Raw genomic sequence first — 22,751 nt, forward strand, 5'->3', positions numbered from 1 at the left:
AATTTATACCTGGTGGGTGTTTCATAAAGCTGTTTGTAAGTTAAGAGCGACTTTAAGAACGACTGGTGATCCTTTCTTGTGGTAAATGGTATATTCATTGGCAATGGCTTAGCGCGTAAGAAACGTTCACCAGTCGTTCTTAAAGTCGCTCTTAACTTACAACCAGCATGAAACGGCCTCCTGGTTTCCCAACGTAGTCATGATAGAGGGACTGTATTTACTATCAAGTTTTAAAATATACTATAGACATGAATTTTATTTCATTTTTCAATTAAATTCTTTATTTCACATCAACATATCAAAGTTAAAATCAAACCTAATACAATTCAATGGATTGATATTTTGAATTAAATATCTTGTATAATAATAATAGTTTATTTAAATACAAAGATCAGTTTCCACTTTAGCTGATCATGGTGAAACAAATCAAACGATTGAGTAACTCATAAAGGACAAGAACACGACCCGGCTCCATACTGATAAACATAAATTATACCGTAAAAAGCGCCTTTTTATACAACGCTATACTATGTAAACTCATATGTTGCGTTGCTGAAGAGTTTAAACACGTGTTCAAAATTGTAAACAACAAAGTGCAATGTTGAGTATATAATCTTTATTAAATTGAACATGATCATTTATTTAAACTGTTAAATAACTACTGTACAGTTATTATAATAAACACCGTTATATACCATTTTATACAGTGTTTATGCACATAGTTTTATATTACATTCAGGAACATCTTCCTGGATTATAATAATTATAACTAGAATATATAAAACAGTCAACTAGCTCGGATTCTTTAAAGCGTTGGGCATTTTGCACAATAAAACGTTTTATATAACCTAGTTTACTATGCGAATTGATTTAGTTTCGTTTAGACTAAATCAAAATGTAAGAGCGAAAAAAAAGAAATGTTCAATCTCTAATATTTGTTGTTGATTTTTTAACATAGTTGTTGAAAATTTGTAAAACATTCAGTTTACAGTACGAACTCTTAATTACAAAGAACTTGAAGTTCGTTTAGTAAATCAGGGTGTATAAAGTTCATACATGCAACTTCATTCTTACTGTTGTCATAAAATATTGTATAAATAAAATAAAAAAAATCATTCTCAAATTCTATGGCGTGGCAACGTTTGTTGATAAATTGCAATAATCGTTTTCATCGTGCACCGTGGTTTCTTGTCCGTCAGACGGCCAGACTGTTCCCCGCTCGAGCTTTATTCGATCCAATTACAACGTCTGTGGTCTTGGAAACCCAGTAGGATGACCATGTTATCCAACAGAAGCTTAACAGGAATCTATGAAAGCAAGGACCATTCTGAATAGCAAGTCTTCCTCCTCTTGACATTGTAAAATGAATAGAGCCTATTAATGAAGTAACTAATGATGGACAGGACTTTTGTTTTCAGTTCAAGGAAAGGAGCTTGATTTCTTCTTGCTATAGGAGTGATGGGCAGAGTAATATCAACGCCCTCATCAATGCCCCGTCATTATTACCTTTCTTTCAAGTTTGAATGGCTAATATGCTCGCAGAAAGCTAAGTTGCTGCAAGGATTCGAAGCCCTCCCTGGATTATCACACATTGTTGTAAGTGGATACATTGTCCGATGTTTAGAACAATAACAAAAGCGCGTGCTGGGGAATCCCTCTTGACAATGCCCAGGACACAATCAGCCACTGGTGCGTGATTAGTAATTGACATTCCCTGGTCAGGGTGAAAGGCTATGAGAGGTCATTGTCTAGGTCATGACTGGCAGTGGTGCTTAAACACTGACCGAATAGGTGTATTGTTGGTCAACAATGCCCAATGATGTCCTCATCATCAACATGAATACAGCGCATTAGAAGACGATCATTCACATTCGCTGGTTGATTGACGCGAGGAGGTGAAGTTGGGCCTATAAGAAGAAGTGATATCCTGTACGAAGGGACATTTCCATTTTGACCAGGCTCCCGACAACATATCAACCGCTTCTCAATCTAATAATTCATCATGACTTTGTTCAGTATTGACAATCTCGCTCAGAGTGACTGCAAGCCAAGCCGTTTCAGTCCAGAGGTGCGATATCATCCTAAGATGAAAGTTCTTGTTCATCGAGAAGAGCGGTCTGATGACAGGTCTTCTAGCCCTGAAAGCAGCACTGGAGCTCTGAGTCCATCAGATAACACCAGCTCAGGGGCTTCATCCATCTGTGATAGCCCACCATCATCCAAGAAACCTCCTCATTCATACATCGCTCTGATTGCTATGGCTATCATCAACTCACAGGAGAAGCGTCTATTGCTTTGTGACATTTATGAATACATCATGAAACACTTTCCATTCTTCAAGGATAACGAACGGAGCTGGAGGAACAGCATTCGTCACAATCTCTCCCTCAACGAGTGTTTCATCAAGGCTGGGCGTAGCGGAGATGGCAGAGGACATTTTTGGGCCATCCATCCTGCCAACCTGGAGGACTTCGCCAAGGGTGATTACAGAAGACGTCAAGCTCGTCGCCGAGCTCGATCAGCCAGTTATTCTCCTTATGCCTATCCATCAGTGATTCCTGGCCCGATCCACCCCGGTTACATCCCGATGACGTATGCTCCTCATCCTGATATGATCACCAAGTCACACCTAGCCATGTTCTCTGGGGTTCATCCTCTCACTATATCAACTCATCATCCAGTCAGTGCTGCCTTGTACACTCCACCTCATATGCCAACAAGTCATCCTTACTGCCTGCCTTCGACTGTTCCTGCGGCCTATCTCCCGAGTATAGCAGAGAGGATACCCCTCACCATCCCGAGCCCGATGTTCTCCAATCCGATGACATCATCCATGAGTTCATCGACCACCACCAGTGATGCAGCAGGATATCGTCTCGCTCATGGGATCAGTCCTAGTGTCATGTATCCATCGTACTCCAAGTCATCATCGCCACCGTCCATGCTACCAACGGCGTCAACTGCTGCATGGTCTTCGGGAGGTCTGCGATCTGTTAGCCTAACGCTGAAAACTTAAAGATGGTGAACTCTAGAACTGTTATTCTTAACATGCAATTAATGAGGCATGTGGACTCGTTATTGAGATGAAATGACTTTTCATCAAAATCATCTTGTACATATTTCACTGCATTTTCTAGAATTTATGTTGTATACATTTATTTCTGAAAAACATGTTTTTCATCAAATCAATTTCCTTGCAATTTATGTATTTCATTGGTCTTTTCTTCTTAAGTTTTATGTTGCATTCACGCCAACGGAACCGACTCCAAACCGGCCGATAGTACGTCACTGGAAATAACGTAATCAGGACAATTTTAGTCATATTTACGGTCTTGTGCTCGTTTCATAAAGGACTTCCAACTGTTTTAACTTTACCACTATGGCAACTACCATGGTAACAGGGCTCAACAGCCAATCAAAATAACGAATCCAATGGTAGTCGCCATAGTCGCAAAGTTGCCATAAGTGTAATTCTTTATGAAACGCGCTCTCTGGGGTTTGTTCCGTCGTTGTGAATTTGAAGTCGGTTGAAGGATGTTGTCTTTGTTGTTTGGATATAATCCTGTGGTTGCAAGGTGCTTGAAACATGAGTGTGACTGAGGCAGTTAGGCACTCAAACCACCAATTATTATATATTGACTGCCTAATTGCTGAACTATAATGAAGATATGAATGATAAGCTCAAATAATAATTTCCATCGTATCGAATCTATTTCTCTGGGTTTTTCTTCTATTTCACCCTTCCTTCCTTTCTCCCCCCCCCCCCACCCCATTTTCTCTCTCTGTCCTTCCCAATCCCACCCCTCTGTCTGTGTCTCTTTATCTCAAATTTCAATTCTTGCCCCCTTCTCTATTGCTCTCCACCCCCCCCCCCCCTCTCTTTCCATTCACGTTCTTTTACCCCCTTTCCTATCCCACCTCTCTCTGTGTTTTTCTCATTCAAATTCAATTCTCTTGTCCCCCTCTTTCTTGTACCTCTCCTCTATCTCTCTTGTCCCCCTCTATCTCTCTTGTCCCCCTTCTCAATTGTTCCCATCCCTCGATCCCTACCCCTCCCAACCTCTCTCTCCCCCTCTCGCTGGTCCCCTCCTATATTGCTCTCCATCCCCATGCACTCTCTCCCTCTCTTTCCATTCGCGTTCTCTTACTACCTTCCCATCCCACCCCTCTGTCCGTCTCTCCCTTTCTTTCTCTCTCGAATTTCATTCTCTTCCTGTCTTCTCTTATTCTCCATCTCTCCCAATCTCTTTGCAAGAGCTCGGTGAGCTCATTTTCTTGTCATTCTTTTAAAAAATCTCTCTTTGCCCCCCCCCCTACACATTTCTGTTTCTTTATCCCCTCTCTTTCTCCCCCTCCCTCACTTCATTCTCCCCCTCTCCACTGTTCTATCTATCCATTCATCCATCTATATATCTACCTACCTACCTATCTATATATCTACCTATATCTATCTATCTATCTATCTATCTATCTATCTATCTATCTATCTATCTACCTATCTTTATATCTATCTTGTATGTCTATATATATACACATATCTCTCTCTATCTACCACTCTCTCTCCCTCAGTTGTATTTCTTTCGATCTCAATCTTTAAATTCATTTTATGCGTGGCAGGTTGAGACTCGGGCTTCAGAGCAAGTCATTGAGAAAGATGTGGATGTAGTTTCTCACTCAATCATGTTAATGAAGAGTAAGAAAGAAAAGTGAACACTGCATGTCCTGTCCACAATAAATAGAATAACTTTTTTAAATAAAAAATAACTTAAATATCAAATCAATCAATCCATAACAGAGAATTAAGTCATAATTATACATTGCAAACGTCTTTGATTATCCCAACCCTTCAGACTTCATATTCCCATTTCATATCCCCATCGTTTATAAATTTCATGATGAATTGACTTTACTGCCCCTACCTTCAGCATGTCTGTGGCATATGAACTGACTTGCTTCCCGCGATGCACATGCTATATCATGCCAATTGGCCGATGATTGTAGGTTTTGTAGCTTGATCATGGTGCAGTCTTCTTGTTCGTGTCCATTTGGTTGGGAAACTTCGTCAGAACTAGAAGAGAATATAACATTCACAGAAAATGAGGGAACACGAAGGCAGGTCTTGCGGTATGCGTCATGCAGTTCCGTTAATGCTATTTTCATTTTAGAACCAACCATTTTTCTGTATCGAAAGTGGGAGGTGTCTGCATATAGCTTGTAATAATAATAATAATATAATAATATAGGTATATTTACCCAGGGTAGCCACTTCAGTTTCGAAAACTGTTCTACCAGCGGGCCCTGCTACTATCATGATTATTATTACCCCGGCTTTAGCTGAGCTGCCTAGGCGCTCAAGCATTCAAGGAATTTCTTCCTACCGGGTACCCATTCATCTCACCTGGGTTGAGTGCATCACAATGTGGATGAGTTACTTGCTGAAGGAAATTACGCCATGGCTGGGATTCGTACCCACGACCCTCTGTTTCAAAGTCAGAAGACTAATCCACTGTGCCCCAACGCTCCACGTACGAGTGATTAAGGGTGTCATTTTTAAAGCAATCATAAATAAAATTGGGTCGGCCTAAAATCAGCAAAAGCCTAGGCCAAGAAAAGGGAAGGATACTACGGAGCGATGTAGAAGTACTGTTAAACTATAGTATACTATTCCCGTTAAGGGTACTTTTCAATAAGGGGATTTGAGAAAAATGCAACAACGAGATGACAGTAAGATAACAGATGTGAAACCTTCACTAAAACTTCCAAATAACAAACGATCCCAAAATGACCAAGAACAACATTTCTTCTAAATCAAATAATTTTATTTTATTTGCTCTCGAATTGTGACCAGTAACCTATATTACCTATCTGCCAAAAACCAATCTGCATAGCTTAGAGGACCCCTGTCTTCCCATCTGAAATGACCTTCTTCTGCACTATCTGTCAAACCTAGAACGTAAAATAAAATATAGGAAATAATATGAGTCAGGAATTTTCGGATCAATGGTGAAAATGATAAAATAATGATGCTAAAGATCATCAATTTTCCACTTTGAACCACTTGATTTCTTAAGTTTTAAGACTTTGTCAAGTTATGCGGATCAACATGAAAAAAAAAACGAATCGCTTGAAAAACTGGGCACAGAGACTAGCTGGTATAGCGCCCGCTTCATGAACGAGAGGTCGTGAGTTCAATTCCGGTTTGAGTCATACCAAAAACGATTTAAACAAAAACATTAAAAAAAGTAATTATATGACATTGTGTTGTGCAGGCCCACTGGAAAACAGTTCATAAGAGCTCTGGGTAAATGAATGATAACTGATCCGTTATTATGTTATTATTACCCTTATCCATTCTAACACATCAATCTCCTGGCAAGAAAGCAGAAGGCCAAATTTTTAAGTCTTTAGTATACAACTCGACCTGGGATCGACCAGGTGCGACGACCTCCCGTTCATGAGGCGGGCATTCCCCCGCTTAGCCATCATATTAAATATATCATATTTTATTTCGCAATTACTGTTATTTTTTTAACTAATAGATTTGCAAATAATTATCATACACTAACCCGATTGAAGACCAGCAGCAACAATTATATATGCGAATAAAAAAAATCCGCCACTTGCCGCACTTTTCCTACTTGTTTAGGCCTAAACTTTGCAAATTGTAATTTTATATGATTCATTATCTTAGGGAATAGAAACAACGACATAGGACTGATCGATATACCGTGTGAGTAAAAAAAAAACTTGACACCTCACAAATCCCAAATTAAAAAAAAATAATGAACACATAATTATTATATATGGCCCGAAAGAGCATCTTCTCCCAAATAATTTGATACCAGATTTATGTGGTATATGTTTACGATTGGATAATCAGGAGATATTTTTTTTATTATCATGTAAAGTTCGATTAGCGCCAAAGTAAGGCATGACTGCAATCAATGAATACAGATGCCAATGATGTCATAATCCTACATATATGAGTTCGTAAACATATTTGCAAAACCCCTATTCTTGAACTTGATAATTCATTCTAAAAAAGTGTTTAGTAAACAATTCTAATGCTAATTATTGAAAGGGGGTTTTCAAATGGATTTTAATGCAACCCTTATGATGATTGTGACATCTGGATTCATTAATTGGAGTCATGCCTTACTTTGGCGCAAGTGAAAATCTACATCACTGCCAGGAATATCTACTTATTATCGGAGCGTGAAGACGTACCACATAAATATAGTATCAAATTATTTGGGAGAAAATATTCTTTCTGGTCATTTATAATGATTATGTGCACATAACATTTTTTTCTTCTTAAATTGGGGATTTTTGAGGTGTCTCTTTTTTTACTCACACGGTAGACTCTAAGGCTCGTCGGAAAGGGGATTTATCTTCCTCTATTTTCTCATTTTATATATTCTCTATTCTCATTCGTTTTCAGCACTCCAAGCATTTTCAAAGGGATTTTTTCTGTATGAATTGACTATTTAGATTCTTCTCATCATCATTACCGATATATGTGTTCGCGTTGTTGCCGGTAAACCAGGATGACGTCAGCATGTAATGGATAAAGCTCATTTCATTGGCCGTCTTTATGCTGACAAGGAAGGCGTCATTATCTCGGCACATTTTGGATGCATCGTTCCACCTAATGGTCTCATTCAGGAAGGTAAACCAGTAGCATTGACTTCCAAAGAGCTCCCAACCATCGGGACAGGTGCATTCTGAATTCGGATGAAAAATATTTAAGAGATATCAACACAATTGAGTTGAAAATACTGAAATAATAAGTGGAAAAAGAGTCCAAGACTGTTGTAATTCCAGGTTTTAAACATACATTCATTATATGAAACGAAAATGATTTGTTTTCATAACTGTGATCACTTCATGTCAATAGAAGGGAAATATTTTATTACTAAATTGATAAAAATATTAAAACGTGATGAATACTGTCCACAATCAAAAGAATAGATTAGAGTTGTATGCTAGTCTTTTCTTTTCAAGTCAAAGTCAAGTACCAAGTCTATTTGACAACAGGGCAAGCCAAGTCAAGTCCCAAGTCATTTAAGCATTTAGTAAGTAAAGTTGCACGTAAGCAAAATCGACTCGAGTCAATAACTCTACCTGGAAAAGATTACATATTAACCCTTTTCTCTGAAGTAAATCGTTCTTCTAAATTTTATGAAGATAGGTTCGAACAGATTTTGAAATTTTAAGGAGTGAACCACGTCACCTGCATATCCTTTTGTTGAGTCTACATCGAGCTCGGTATACGTGGCTCGATACTCGGCGTAAAAACCATTCCCTTGATGGCTGTCATCAGCAGCGAAATCAATGAGCACGGCATTTAGACTGCTTCGGACTTGGTTTGGAGGAGGGTTTGAGTTGCAAAAACGACCCAAGACCGGTGGCATCGAATCGGCAGCATCTGCGCCGTCATAGACGATTAGGTTGTCGGAATGAGAGCAGCCGACGTCACCGACATCGGATACGACGTCGAAATGTTTAAAGATTATGGTGACATAGGAACTTTCAGGGGTAGTGATAATCCACCGGCATTGTGAGTTGGGCGAGTAAGTGAAAGGGTAGTTGACGGAGACAAAAATAGCAGCTGAAAGATCGCAGTACTCTACGCCTGAACAAGTGTCCCGACCGAATCCACAACCGCCTAAATCTAAGGATGAAGAATGGTAGATTAAATTTTTTTTTTTTTTATTGTTGAGTTTTAGTATACAGTAAAAATCACTTTCAATATTTCATATTTGAATACACCCAACTCCCTCATTTCTCACTTTTCTTTATTCATTCTCATCTCTTCTTCTTCTCCTTCTCTATATCCTTCTTTTCCTCCTTCTTATTCTTCTTCGTCTTCTTCTTCTTCTACTACTACTACTACTACTACTACTGCTGCTACTACTACTACTACTACTACTACTACTACTACTACTACTACTACTACTACTACTACTACTACTACTACTACTACTACTACTACTACTACTACTACTACTACTACTACTACTACTACTACTACTACTACCACCACCACCACCACTACCACTACTACTACTACTACTACTACTACTACTACTACTACTACTACTACTACTACTACTACTACTACTACTACTACTACTTCTACTACTACTACTACTACTACTACTACTACTACTACTACTACTACTACCACCACCACTACCACTACTACCACTACTACTACTACTACTACTACTACTACTACTACTACTACTACTACTACTACTACTACTTCTACTACTACTACTACTACTACTACTACTACTACTACTACTACTACTACTACTACTACTACTACTACTACTGCCATCACCACTACCACTACTACTACTACTACTACTACTACCACTACTACTACTACTACTACTACTACTACTACTACTACTACTACTACTACTACTACTACTACTATTACGACAACTAATACTACCACTACTACTACTACTCCTCCTCCTCCTCTTTATCCTTCTTCTTCTCCTCCTCCTCCTCCTCCTCTTTCTTCTTCTTCTGCTTCTTCTTCTTCTTCTGCTTCTTCTTCTTCCTCTTCTCCTACTGTTTCTTCTTCTTCTATTTTCTCTTCTCCTTCTCCTACTGTTTCTTCTTCATCTTTTATTTTACTTCTCCTTTTTTTCTTCTTCTTTGTGTTATTCTTCCTCAGCATTCAAAGCATTTTAATATTTGGAATGTGTTGCTTTACCATGTTAAATGGTGATCATTTAGGGCATATTACTTAGTAATCAGCAATTAATAATAAGTAGTTTAGTTAATTTTTATAAAGCCGTTGGCATTAGAACACTCGCGGTGGTTGAGACTTAGTCCTCCATTGCTCGGCCTAAATTGTGGTCTACACTTATTGAAGTCGTGAAAGCAAGGAGTCTAAATCCTACCTGTCGTATTGTAGAAAAGATTGAATCCAGTTGAATTCCCCGCAAGCCCCGTTTCCAGGGCAACGGTGATCGTCGAAGAGTTTGATACGATGAGGGGGAGGGGTGCATTCCCGCACAAACCTCTTTTCAGAATACCAGTTGGTGCGCGTACCGAGACACGATCAACGCAGCTGCTAGCTCCCCTCTCGATGTTGAAGTCGGTGAAATAGAGTGAGATATAACGATCAGATTGAACGGTAATCGTGTATTCACAGTTGGTGAATGGTGGTATGATGGATGGGAAACTGTTGGTCTTGACCGATCCTGATGGTCCGTGAAAGCTCACTGTTCCACCACACACAGCATTGCAATCTATCACAGCACAATCTAGGAAGAGATCATGGAAAGAAAGCCCTCATTATGATTTCAAATATATGTGAGCTTCACTCTTTAATGCGTAGTCCCGTATTCTGTAGTTAGTTGAACTTACTAAGGCCATGGTCTAACCATAGCTCCATGGTCTAACTCTGTGCTAATATCATGGTATGTCGAAACTGTCAAAAGTTTGTTACCATTATGTTTCCTTTGCTCTTTTATCACGCTACAATAAAGAAAAGAAAACTAATTAATTCAGTTAATGGCAGATGAGCTGAAAAATCGGAAGTTTACTGTTATAAAAAGGTCCATAAGGCTATCCATAGTTAAACCACAACTCCAGGCCAGAGTTTACGTCAAACCCGAGTACTGGAAAAAAAAAAAGCTCCGGGTAGAATGATTGAGTATTATATCATTGCAGAACATTTCTACCCAGCGCCAAAAGTGACTTGACATGCGCTTTTTTTAAGTCGTTTCCAAGACTTACTCGTTCGCTCGACTTTAATACTAACAACTAACAATCGTAACTCTATGGAAATCCATCAGTGTCATAATTTTTTCTACAAGAAATTTGCAAAATGTCCTTTGTAAACAAAGAAGAACACACCAAATTGTCAAGAAATCAATGAATTTATGGATATACATTCATATCTAGATTTTTTTTTTACAGACATGCATTTTATATGTTGAATTTGCTGGCTTTCGATAGTTGCGATTGATCGGATCAATTGCAACTCTTTGTAAGACGAGCCCCTGATGAGGGGCTAATAATCATTCTCTTTCAGATCTTACATACGACTTACCGACCATGTCATAAGACGCTTCAAAGCCGAGTTCATGGGGCATGCCGGGGGTCAATGACCACATGATCAGCTCGATGAACACAACGTTGGACTGGCTGGTGATCTCGATGTCGTGAAGCTCACCGCAGTATGGACCTCGTCTGAAATAACTTTCGTCGTCAACGACGTCGGTGATATTCAGACCATCTTGACAATGAGAATTGGAAGGGCTCTGACGTAGAAACAACCTAATGATTCTTAGTCTACAATGAAATATAAAGAACAGAAAATCAAAGTAGCTATGAGTTAAACTTCGGCGAGCATGATTATTCAACAATCGTGATTGCTACGGTAACGATGGTCATAAAATTCAGACGGACATCAACTTAAGTACAACCTCCCTCCCACAAAAGAAGAAAAATAAATAAAAACGGGTCAACTAAGCATTTCTAATTGATGATGATGGTGGGATATAATGGTGATGGTGACAATCATGATGAAGATGATGACGGTAACGATGACGATGATAATGATAGTGATGATGATGATGATGACGACAATGATAGTGATAATGATGATGATAATGATGAGAATGATGATGATAATGATGATGATGATGAGAATAATGACAATTGCCATGATGATGGTCATTGAAATTATAAATATTTACTTCACGAATGCCTGGCTTATTATCCAGGGGTAAGTAGTGGTAAGATCGTCCCCCTCAATCGTCCCCCTCAATATTTCATTAGCCAATTTACTTCATGTATGCCTGGATCACTATTAGGGGTCAAGACCCGGTAACAGCATTTAATCCCATACCCCCCAATATGTTATTTTATTTTATATGTATTTTGACGACTTATTACGATGATGATGATGATGTCGATGGTGGAAGAAGTGATGATAGGCGTTAATCAACATGTTTAACATGCTTGGCGGTATTTATTATTTTGTTCCATGTAGTTATATTCTATTGAGATACAGTCTTATGGAGGACTTTTGTCTTTTACTCTCATTGGACAATGACAATACTGTCCATCTAAATTCCAAATCAGATTGTTTAACTATCTTTATGATGTTCATAATGGGTATTTGTTACTTGACCTACTTAGATAGAGTTCATTACCTCTTCGTGAACGTTTTGAACCTGCTTATTGATTGGTGGGGATTTTTTACCTGATTGCTAAGAAAGCATGAATGCTTGTAAGCAAGCAACCAGAGGACCGACAGCTTAAGGTCCTCTCTGAAGGACATGGTAATGAGGATTAATGCCTTACCAAAGGGCACTATAGCGCACCAAGTGGGACTCGAACCCGGGTCACCGGAATACGAATCCCCCGCTCTACCGACTGAGCTATCGCGCCTCCTCTTGTAGGTCATCCTATTATCTTATGATGTTCAATATGCATGACGATATCTCTGTTCTATACAGTCTTATTCTGGAATGACAAAGAGTGTGACTTTTCCACTGTAATTTGGGATAATGGTATTGCTGTCTATTTTAAAGTCCAAATAAAATTGTTTAGCCATCTTTTAGGATGTCCAGGATGGTCATTGTTACATGGGCTTGAAATAAAATGTTCTTTTAGCTCTTTGTAAACGTTTTTTGAACCTGCTTATTGGACATCCTATTATTATCGTATGATGGTCAGCATACATGACGATATCTCTGCCCGGTTTATTACACAATGTATATTCTATTCTATGAGCATAATACAGTTTTTTCTGAATGATAGAGACAATTGTTTTCAAATTCTCGTTAGAATATTTAGAATGTTCATTGATTCTTGACCTGATAGGTCATTCAATATTATTGTATCTCGGTTTTCCATAATTATTTTGCCTGTTGTTGCATTTTTTTTCTTTAATGGGTGGGTAGGATGGGGTGATTTTTCTTTCTTGTCATGCATTCAATTAAGTTTTGTGTATATTTTTGTATATTTGTTTTATATGAATGTATTTATGTTTTAAAGGACCCCATGGAAGAACAGTGGTATTTTATTAATACCGCTGAAATGGGCCATCCTCCATATGATCTGTACGTTATGTTAAATTGAGCATGTATATATTTTATTTTTATATGGAAATAAATATAAACAAACAAACAAACAAACAATATTTTATGAGACTGTTTGACCAGGCAATCATACATCCTCTTACCTGACATTCATCCCGTCTGGTCCCTTAATCATAAATCTACACGATGAACGCTGATTGTAGAGCGGAGGGTAACTAAAGGCTTGTATGTGTCCGACTGAAGCCGATGTCACGTGTGACGTGACGTCATCAGACCAGTTACCAACGCACCGAAGATCAGCATATCCTTAATTTGAATAAAACAATATATAATAAGTTTTACTCATACTGTATACATTCCCTGGGGAGCGTTTCATGAAAGGACTTGTCGGACGTTTCATCCGAAAAAAAACAACGTTTTATCCTACAGTTACCATAGTAACAGTGCTTCTCATCCAATCCAAATCTAGGAAAGATGTCAGACCTGACAACTTGTCGGACAAAAATATTGATGAAATGCTCTCCAGAAGTATTGAAAGATCGATGAGGTTTAACAAATAAAGAGAACACTTTTGTGTGCAACATCACGGAATTAAGCAAAAAATAATCTAAACACATACGATATTTTTTGTGAGAAGATGGATTTTTTTCCCCACAAAATTTAACAAAAAACCAAGGTTTTTATTATAAAGCATTAGGCAATAATAGTCCAAATTGACGGATTTACAATCAATCCTGCGATCGAAAGAGATCGTTCGTCTATCTATAGTCTAAACCCATATATTATTATTATGTTGGTTATTATTGATTGCAGTATATAATATCACATGCATACATCAACTGTTGCCTTTGATTGTAGGCCCACATGCGTTTTTACTTCTTTTGCTGTTTGAAAATTGAATTAAGGCAACAGGAGTTCATGTCTATACCTCTGGAGAATATTCATTATAAATCCGAGGTTTATAAATGCATCATCATTATACATTACCTCTTTCACAAATGAATGTTTTCTTATCATCACAATCAGTTGAGTCTATTACAATCTCAGTCCCATTCCATTTAGCTGAAGAACATAGGTCGTCTACCGCAGAATCGCCATCTTCTACCCAAATGCCATCTTCATTGACCTCGTTCAATACCTGTAAATATGACAAAATAATACAAAATTAAAATGTAAATGATCTTGATTTCTTGACACCATATCAGAACTAGTTCCTGAATATATGTTAATGAGCCCACTCTCTCATTGAATTTCACATTTTCGCGTCAATGAAATTTAATTTGATAGGGCCTTCGTCAAATGGCTTTGAAATAATATTTTATGTTTTAAAGAGATCCTGGTACAATGCACTTTCATTATTGTCATCATTATTACGCCATACTTCATGCATTTCAATGTTGCCAGGGGAACACATAAAGGAGCCGCAAATACAAGTCGCAATTCCTTCAGAGTTTTTTTAATTTTTGAAGGTTCATTGTAAATATTATGATATATATTTGTGTTCATTGCAATTGATATTATAGAAGGCTGTATCATCTGTATCAGTAGCAATAGTAATAGTAAGTAGTAGTAGAAGTAGTAATAATAATAGTAGTAGTAGTAGTAGTAGTAGTAGTAATAGTAGTAGCAGTAGCAGTAATATGTAATGTAATATGTAATATATGTGATTTTTAATGCGCCAAATCCACTCGGCAGAGTGCCCAAGGCGCAGTGAACGAAGAAAGAAAGAAAGAGAAAAAGTACAAATATAATAGTAATAGATTCAGGAACAATTAAGAGTAAGAGGCATTGAATAGACGAGTCTTGAGGTAACGTTTAAATATATCAATGGACGTGCATTCACGGATTGTCAGGGGAAGATCGTTCCAGAGAACAGGGCCAGCGTGAGCAAAAGATGTCTTAACGGATTTAGGAATAACTAGGGAACCAGAGTTGGATGAACGTAGGGACCTGACTGGAGTGTATTTGCTAATTAGATTAATATTTGCTGATTAGTAGTAGTAGTAGTAGCAGTAGTAGTAGAAGTATTAGTAGTAGCAGTAGTAGTAGTAGTAGTAGTAGTAGTAGTAGTAGTAGTAGTAGTAGTAGTAGTAGTAGTAGTAGCAGAAGTAGTATAGTAGAAGTATAGTAGTACTGTAGTAGTACTAGTAGTAGTAGTAGTAGTAGTAGTAGTAGCACTACTACTACTACTACTCCTACTAGTAGTAGTAGCAGCGGCAGTAGTAGTAGTAGTAGTAGTAGCAGCAGCAGTAGTAGCAGTAGTGGTGGTGGTAGTAGTAGTAGTAGTAGTAGTAGTAGTAGTAGTAGTAGTAGTAGTAGTAGTAGTAGTAGTAGTAGGAGTAGTGGTAGTAGTCCCGGGGTAGTAGTAGTAGTAGTAGTAGTAGTAGTAGTAGTAGTAGTAGTAGAATAGTAATATCAGTATAAAGTAGTAATGTAGAAGCAGTAGCAGCAGCTACAGCAGCAGCAGTAGTGGTGGTGGTGGTGGTGGTGGTAGTAGTAGTAGTAGTAGTAATAGTAGTAGTAGTAGTAGTAGTAGCAGCAGCAGCAGCAAAAGTAGCAGTAGTCCCGGGGTAGTAGTAGTAGTAGTAGCAGCAGTAGCAGCAGCAAAAGTAGCAGTAGTCCCGGGGTAGTAGTAGTAGTAGCAGCAGCAGCAGCAGCAGCAAAAGTAGCAGTAGTCCCGGGGTAGTAGTAGTAGTAGTAGTAGTTGTAGTAGTAGTAGTAGTAGTAGTAGTAGTAGTAGTAGTAGTAGTAGTAGTAGTAGTAGTAGTAGTAGTAGTAGTAGTAGTAGTAGTAGTAGTAGTAGTTGAAGTAGTATAATCGCCATCATCATCAGCATTGTTGGCGTTACCATCTTCATCATCATAATCATCATCAGATTGTAGTAGGCCTAGTCATCAGCATCATCATTGTCATTAGATTTCAAATCAAGAAATAATTAAGGGATACCTTTGTGAAATCAGCGTCACTGGCATTCAGTAGATGACTTTGAATCGCCGAACAGTGATTGGTCGCTTCCGACCACGTGACGTGCTTAGAATCGATGATGTAACACGCTGATCCCTGATTGAGTACAGTGCTACTACTAGCGTTCGGAAAATCGGTTAAGCATGTATCTATGAGGGTGATTAAAAAAGTATCAAGGGAACCGCTTTAATATCTGCTCGAATGTGCACAGTAGGTGGGTGTTTCATAAAGCTGTTCGTACGTTAAGAGCGACTTTAAGAACGACTGGTGATCCTTTCTTGTGGTAAATGGTATATTCATTGGCGATGGTTAAGCGCGTAAGAAAGGTACACCAGTCGTTTTTAAAGTCGCTCTTAACTTACGAACAGCTTTATGAAACGGCCCCTGTATACAGTATACGATGAACTATATATTTCTACTCATTTTGGGGAGTTTCATGGCATTTTCGGGGATAGAATATATTTTCCCCAATTTCTTTAAAAAGCACAAACTAAAACTGATTGTTGTCTTTTTTCAGAGAACCATTTGAAACATAATCTAGAGACAGTTGGATGCATCAGGAAGAATACAGAGATATTTTCATTGAAAACTGAAGATTTTGTAGAATTCTGTGTTTGGTTTCTTTTCTTCATCATTTTCCCCACAAGTATAGTGTCCTCTTAAATGCCTCACATTGCACCCACATCGTCCCTTTTGTTATATAAAAAATTGGGGGCACCAGAGATTTGGAACGTGAGAGGAATTGCAATTATTTTATCTTTTTTTCTCATTACCATTCCTTATTTTGCTCTTCATTTTTCCTCTCTATCTGTAATCTATAATTTGCCATCGACTCTTGCCTCATGCGTGGCAATTTCCCCAGGTTTGTTAGTACCAGGGGGTGGGGGAAGAGACGATTCTTTCCCATAGGCGGATATACAGTATATACAATTCGAAATTCGGAAAGGGTTAATGTCTCGCCCTCCCCTCTTTGCAAATGCCCTATATACTGCAGATCGTACCTACCAACACATTGCCGACGAGATGAATCTAAACGGTGACCTTCTGGGCATGTGCAGTGGTAGCTGCCTTCATCGTTCACGCATTGGTGTGAGCACTCGTTTTCACTGCTCAGACACTCGTCTATATCTGCTCCCGAAAAGAAACAAGACATGCTGTCTAAGAAAGGCAAACTAAATACCCGATTTATTCATCTGGCACCTTCTTAACGGATGAGAATATCGACTTTTTACAATGGAGTCGTATTATTTGGATGATATACCTGAGTTTTCAAACATGTCAAACGAATAAATTCAAAATGAACGATGCGATTTTACAAATTGCGCAATCATATTATGAATAAAACAATGGTGGTATATACATTTTTGTGGGTGTAATTAGAAAGCGCACACTCAAACCTAACCAGGAATACCAAAACCTAAACAGGAAAGAAGAAGTAGACATATACAGTGCGTATCAAAAAAAAAGTTCACACTTGGAAAAAGTCCTGGGAATTAAAAAATATACAACATGTGGGTAATTTTTTCACATATAATTTTGGGTTTGGGTCTCACTTATCAAATGAAAGTAAAAATTTGGACAGAATGTTACACTTGAGTGAGCACTGTCCATTTTGGTAAAGCTCGCAGAAATCTGTTTGCGCAGAAATGCTCGTTTTCACGCTGTGTCAAGGGGAAAGGGCGAAATCAAACTTACCCTGCGAAACATATCCCTTGCACTTTTAGTTAATTGAAATAAAACGGATACTCTTAAGCATTTTGAAACAATTTTGCCACCAAAATTGAAATTTCAACACTTAGTAAGCACAACCTTTACCCTTTTTGTGCCAGCTGGATCTGAGGACATTACTGAATCTGAACAAAAGTTTATATCAGACATCTCCAGCATTTTTTCACTAAGTTTTTATCATTTAAAGTAGGTTTACATTTCATTTTTCATTTAATACTTGTTTCTCCACACTTTTCCCAAGCTTGACAATGATTAACCAAACGAAAATCAAGCCTAAGCCATTTCATGTAAATCACAGCTCATTGTAAAGCAAATATCGTCACGATGGCCTCCGTTTGTGGGGAAGTGGGGTGGGGCGCAATGCACTCTTCGAAGTGTTTTGGGCAAAGAAACAAGTGAAAAGGGTTAAAAGACATCTTCAAATCAATTTTACTAGCTAAATTCCGCGTGTTCTTCATGATTAAGGTCTACTTTTATACTATTTCAAAGTTCTGCGCAAATCATTTTTCACTAACTTTTCAAAAGTAAGTGGTGCTCACTCAAGCGGAAATTTTTTTGACAGTTATATCGTCATTTGCTTAAATGGATCTATACCAATGTTAAAATGTGGAAAAATCTTCAGTATATTACAAATGTATAATTTTACATGATTTTTCTAAGTGTAATTTTTTTATACGCACTGTATATCGTTTGATAATAAATTCTTAAAGATCCTCGTGAACATCAAATCAAATTGATTACAATGCCTATTAATCCCAAATCCATCTAATGATCATTAACCATAGAGTATTTGGTATAAAGCCATTTGACTCCACAATACATTTTAATATTATTTTCGTGTCGGCCATTCAACAGTGATAATATTAAAAAAAACAGTATGTTCTTTCACGAAAATGGGTCTTCAAGAGCTCTTAAACTGATCCGTGGATGTAACAATGTTCAGGAACTAACCAATTGACTCTTTATTCTTTGATTCTTTTTTTTTTAATTAGAATTCGTTCGTATCTACCCAAGATCATTTACCTATTTCGCATAGAGTCCCACGCAGTATAACACTCTGGCAGTCATACTGCTTCCAATAAAAATCCGAACGTCCGTCTAAAGCCGCACAGAAATGGCTGGAGATATTAACTGGTAGGTCAAAGAGGAATTCTTCGAAAATGACTGGAGTACCGTCATCCCACGTCCAATCTCCATAACCGACCTTGGATGCTCCTATTGTCAGCTCCGATTTGATATCAAACACGAGTTCGGAACGGTGATCGGCGAGGGCAACCTGGATGCTCGATGACTTGATCGCAGCTCGCTCGCTGTCCTCGGCAAAGATATCGCTGCATGCCCCTTCGGAGTTACTGCTGACGGACCCGTAGCATTTGCCACCGAATGCCAACCCTTTCTCCGACGGACACACCCTCCCGATACCTAAGCAAATATGAGACGTGTGGCATTTATTCAATTAAAAAGATATATTTTGCCCAATTATATTAAGTTTTTTTTAATCCATTCATGATCCATTCCTTCACGTAGTATAGTGAGTGATTGTGGTATTACCGACCGGCCTTGTATTACCGAACGCGCGCATCATACGCGTCCGAAAATAATTTCATACGCTCAAAACTTTGCAACATCCTTCCAAAGGGAACTTTGGAAGAAAGATGATGAAAATGGTCAAAAGCACATTTTCAAAGTCTTAATATTCTAGAAATAATAAAAAAACGATCAAAATAGCTCAATAGTGATTTTGTTGTTTTCTCAAATTTTCCCATAGAAAACACACGTTCGGTAATATTTCCCATGCGAAGAGGGGTCCGATTGGAAGCTGATATCGTACAAAGAAAAATTATTTCGGCACAATTTTTTTACATATTTATATTTTGTAGGTAATTGTCTATTTATGGTGAAAGTTTGGTGAATTTCATGATTGTTTGATATGATTTGATTTGATTTGATTTGAATTTATTTTTCTTCTACATAACAATATAATATAACATAAATGTAACAAACATATATTGACAATAAATCAGGTATAAATCATTTAGCATAAAATTAATAGCAGAAGATGGATTGCCATAGTAAGCAAAAAAATGCTTGAAAAATATGACAAACCGAAACATATTTTAACCATATAATCATATTATGAGCAGAATGGACAATAACAAATTATTAAAGTATCAATTAAGTATAATATAAAAAAGAGAAGAACAAAATCTAACAAGCCAAAACTTGCTATAATATATATAATCAAGTAAAAAAAAAAAATAATAATAATAATGATAATGACAAATGAAGATGATGAAGATGATGATGATGATGATGATGATGATAGTGGTGACGGTGGTTGTGGTGGAAATAATGTTAATGATGATGGAAACGGAATATTGGAACATGATTATGACACAAGAAAGTTTATTTTACATATTCCGATAGTAACATGACCTTAACTTTAGCTTTGAATGAGTGTAGGGAGCAAGAGGATTTAATTGAGTCTGGGAGAGGATTCCAAAGGTCAGGACCATGATGTCTTACGGATCTCTGGGCAATACGTAGTTTTGGATTGACTAAATGTAAATTAGAGGAATTACGGGTGGGGTAATCATGAATGGTTTTATTCAAAGTATAAAAATTTTGAAATGAATTTGGTAGCATCCCATTTAAATACTTGAAAATGAACAATAAACTTTGTAGTGTATTAATGTCAAATACTGTCAGAGTTTTTAATTGGTAAAATAATGGTTTGGAGTGAGATAAATATTGTGAACCGGTACAAATGCGAAGCGCTTTCTTTTGCAATAAGTGAATAGAATTTATTTTTGTTTTGTTTGTTGTAGCCCATACTAAATTGCTATACGTTATATACGGTAAAATCAATGAATTATAAAGCAACGCAAGTGTTTTGCAAGGAATACATTTCTTTAATTTATATAGTATACCAACATTCCTAGAAATAGAAGTTATTATATGGCGTATATGTTCGTTCCAATTTAAATTTTCGTCAATGACGACACCCAAAAACTTCGTTTGATGCTTTCTTTCAAGAGGAACATTATCTATAAATATGTTGTAATGTATGTCATTTATATGAGATTGTATGTGTTTAAAATACATGAAATTAGTTTTGTTGATATTGAGAGACAATTTGTTACATTTAAACCATAAAGATAATTTCAGTAACTCATTATTTAGTGTGTCAACTAGGGTGTTAAGGTTATAATGTGAGTAAAATATGTTAGTATCATCTGCAAATAATATAAACGATAGAAGAGAAGTTGTATTAGTTAAGTCATTGATATATAATAAAAAAAGTAATGGGCCTAATATCGATCCTTGTGGGACACCGCATCGGATTGGTAGAAAAGTTGAAGAAACATCATTAAATACAACATATTGTTTTCTATTGGTTAAATAGCTTTGAAACCAGGAAAGAGCAACACCACGAATTCCATAAGAGTAAAGTTTTTGAAGTAAAATTTGGTGGTCAATCGTATCAAAGGCCTTTGATAGATCCATAAATACCCCTATTACATGTTCTTTATTGGCTATAGAATCTGTTATTTTATCATATAATCTAATCAGCGCAAGGTCAGTTGAATGACTTTTTCTGAAACCATATTGATTTGAATTTAATAAATTATGTGTATCCAAAAACTTGTATAGCCTCTTGTAAATAATCTTTTCAATGATTTTAGATATACTAGGGAGAATCGATATAGGTCTATAATTACTTATTTCATGAGGGTTGTCTTTCTTAAAAATAGGATTTACTTTAGCAATTTTTAAGCACTCTGGACATTTCCCAGTATTGAGTGAGAGATTAAAAATATGAGTCAGAGGGGGTGCAATAAAATGTATAATTTGTTTAAGGAGAAAATTACTAATTCTATCATGGCCCTGTGCTTTACTGGACTTAAGAGTTTTTGTTATTTCTATTATTTCATTATCATTTGTGGGATTCAAAAACAGTGAAGCTATTGTAGGTTCCGGGAGAAACTTAGTAAAGCTTTCATTTGGTTTACTAAGGTTTTTTGCTAATTTAGGTCCGATATTTACAAAAAAAGAATTAAAAGAGTGAGCTATGTCTTGGGAATTTATATTCACATTATCCAATGTAAAATTATCAGTGGGTGATTCTTTTCTTTTCTTACCAATTAAATCATTTATAACCCCCCATGTAGACTTCATATTTGATTTTGCTCTGTCAATTTTTTCAGAATAATAGCTTTTACGAGAGGAGCGAATTATATTAGTTAATCTATTTCGGTATGTTTTATATTTATTTTTATTATCATCAGTTGGGTTTCTCAAATATTTTTTATATAGCTTATTCCTTTTATGTATAGATCGTAATATCGATTTCGATATCCATGGCATTTTACCAGTCTTATTATTTTTATTTATAGGTACAAGAGGGAAATTTTTCTCGTAATACTTCTGTAATTTTTTATGAAAATTTTCATACGAAATATTTGCATCTAATTCACTAAAAACATCCAACCATTCTTCATTCGTTAGATCACTTTTAAAAGATTCAATATTTTGGGCTGTTACTTTTCTGTACATATTCGATTTGTCTGACTTCTTAATTGATATATCATTATTACACATTACAAAAATTGGAAGATGGTCAGATATATCAGAGTATAGTAGTCCACTGGTAACTTCTTTATCGAAAATATTGGAAAAAATATTGTCTATAAGAGTAGAAGAATGACTATCAATCCTTGTTGGTTTATTTATATGTGGATAACAGCTATTAGCATATATAGTGTGAAGAAGGGTATCATGATAATTACTTTGCGATAACAAATCAATATTGAAATCACCCAATAAATATAAATGTTTACCTTCCCCCGTAAAAGAATGTAGGCATTTATCAAGATCTTCGCAAAAGGAATTAATAGCACAATGAGGTGGTCTGTAAATTAATCCAATTATTATGTTTTTGTTATTGGAATTGATGATTTCTAAAAATAAGGATTCAGA

At 36.8% G+C, this 22,751-nt stretch overlaps 2 protein-coding genes across 2 annotated transcripts in view; one reads left to right on the forward strand and one right to left on the reverse strand.

Moving 5' to 3' along the window:
- The window catches only part of LOC129269692 (uncharacterized), an 89,871-nt gene that overhangs the window by 25,818 nt on the left and 41,302 nt on the right, over positions 1–22,751 (reverse strand). Inside the window, exons 17-27 of the mRNA XM_064105229.1 lie at positions 18,795–19,193; positions 17,049–17,171; positions 16,026–16,192; positions 14,067–14,217; positions 13,223–13,385; positions 11,081–11,322; positions 9,924–10,289; positions 8,234–8,674; positions 7,512–7,724; positions 5,862–5,946; positions 4,920–5,068 (exon numbers count right to left, since the gene is read on the reverse strand). Of these exons, the coding sequence (XP_063961299.1) occupies positions 4,920–5,068; positions 5,862–5,946; positions 7,512–7,724; positions 8,234–8,674; positions 9,924–10,289; positions 11,081–11,322; positions 13,223–13,385; positions 14,067–14,217; positions 16,026–16,192; positions 17,049–17,171; positions 18,795–19,193 (2,499 nt within the window). The remainder of the gene's footprint in view (positions 1–4,919; positions 5,069–5,861; positions 5,947–7,511; positions 7,725–8,233; positions 8,675–9,923; positions 10,290–11,080; positions 11,323–13,222; positions 13,386–14,066; positions 14,218–16,025; positions 16,193–17,048; positions 17,172–18,794; positions 19,194–22,751) is intronic.
- LOC129269046 (forkhead box protein E3-like) lies at positions 1,929–3,189 on the forward strand. The gene has a single exon (XM_054906497.2). The coding sequence runs from the start codon at positions 2,003–2,005 to the stop codon at positions 3,014–3,016; it is 1,014 nt and encodes a 337-aa protein (XP_054762472.2). The 5' UTR covers positions 1,929–2,002; the 3' UTR covers positions 3,017–3,189.

Source organism: Lytechinus pictus, chromosome 10, assembly GCF_037042905.1.
Source record: "Lytechinus pictus isolate F3 Inbred chromosome 10, Lp3.0, whole genome shotgun sequence".
Taxonomy (NCBI): domain Eukaryota; kingdom Metazoa; phylum Echinodermata; class Echinoidea; order Temnopleuroida; family Toxopneustidae; genus Lytechinus; species Lytechinus pictus.

What these genes read in the sequence shown, in the direction of transcription:
- LOC129269046 (XM_054906497.2), top strand. Translation starts at nt 2,003, where the DNA reads ATGACTTTGTTCAGTATTGACAATCTCGCTCAGAGTGACTGCAAGCCA.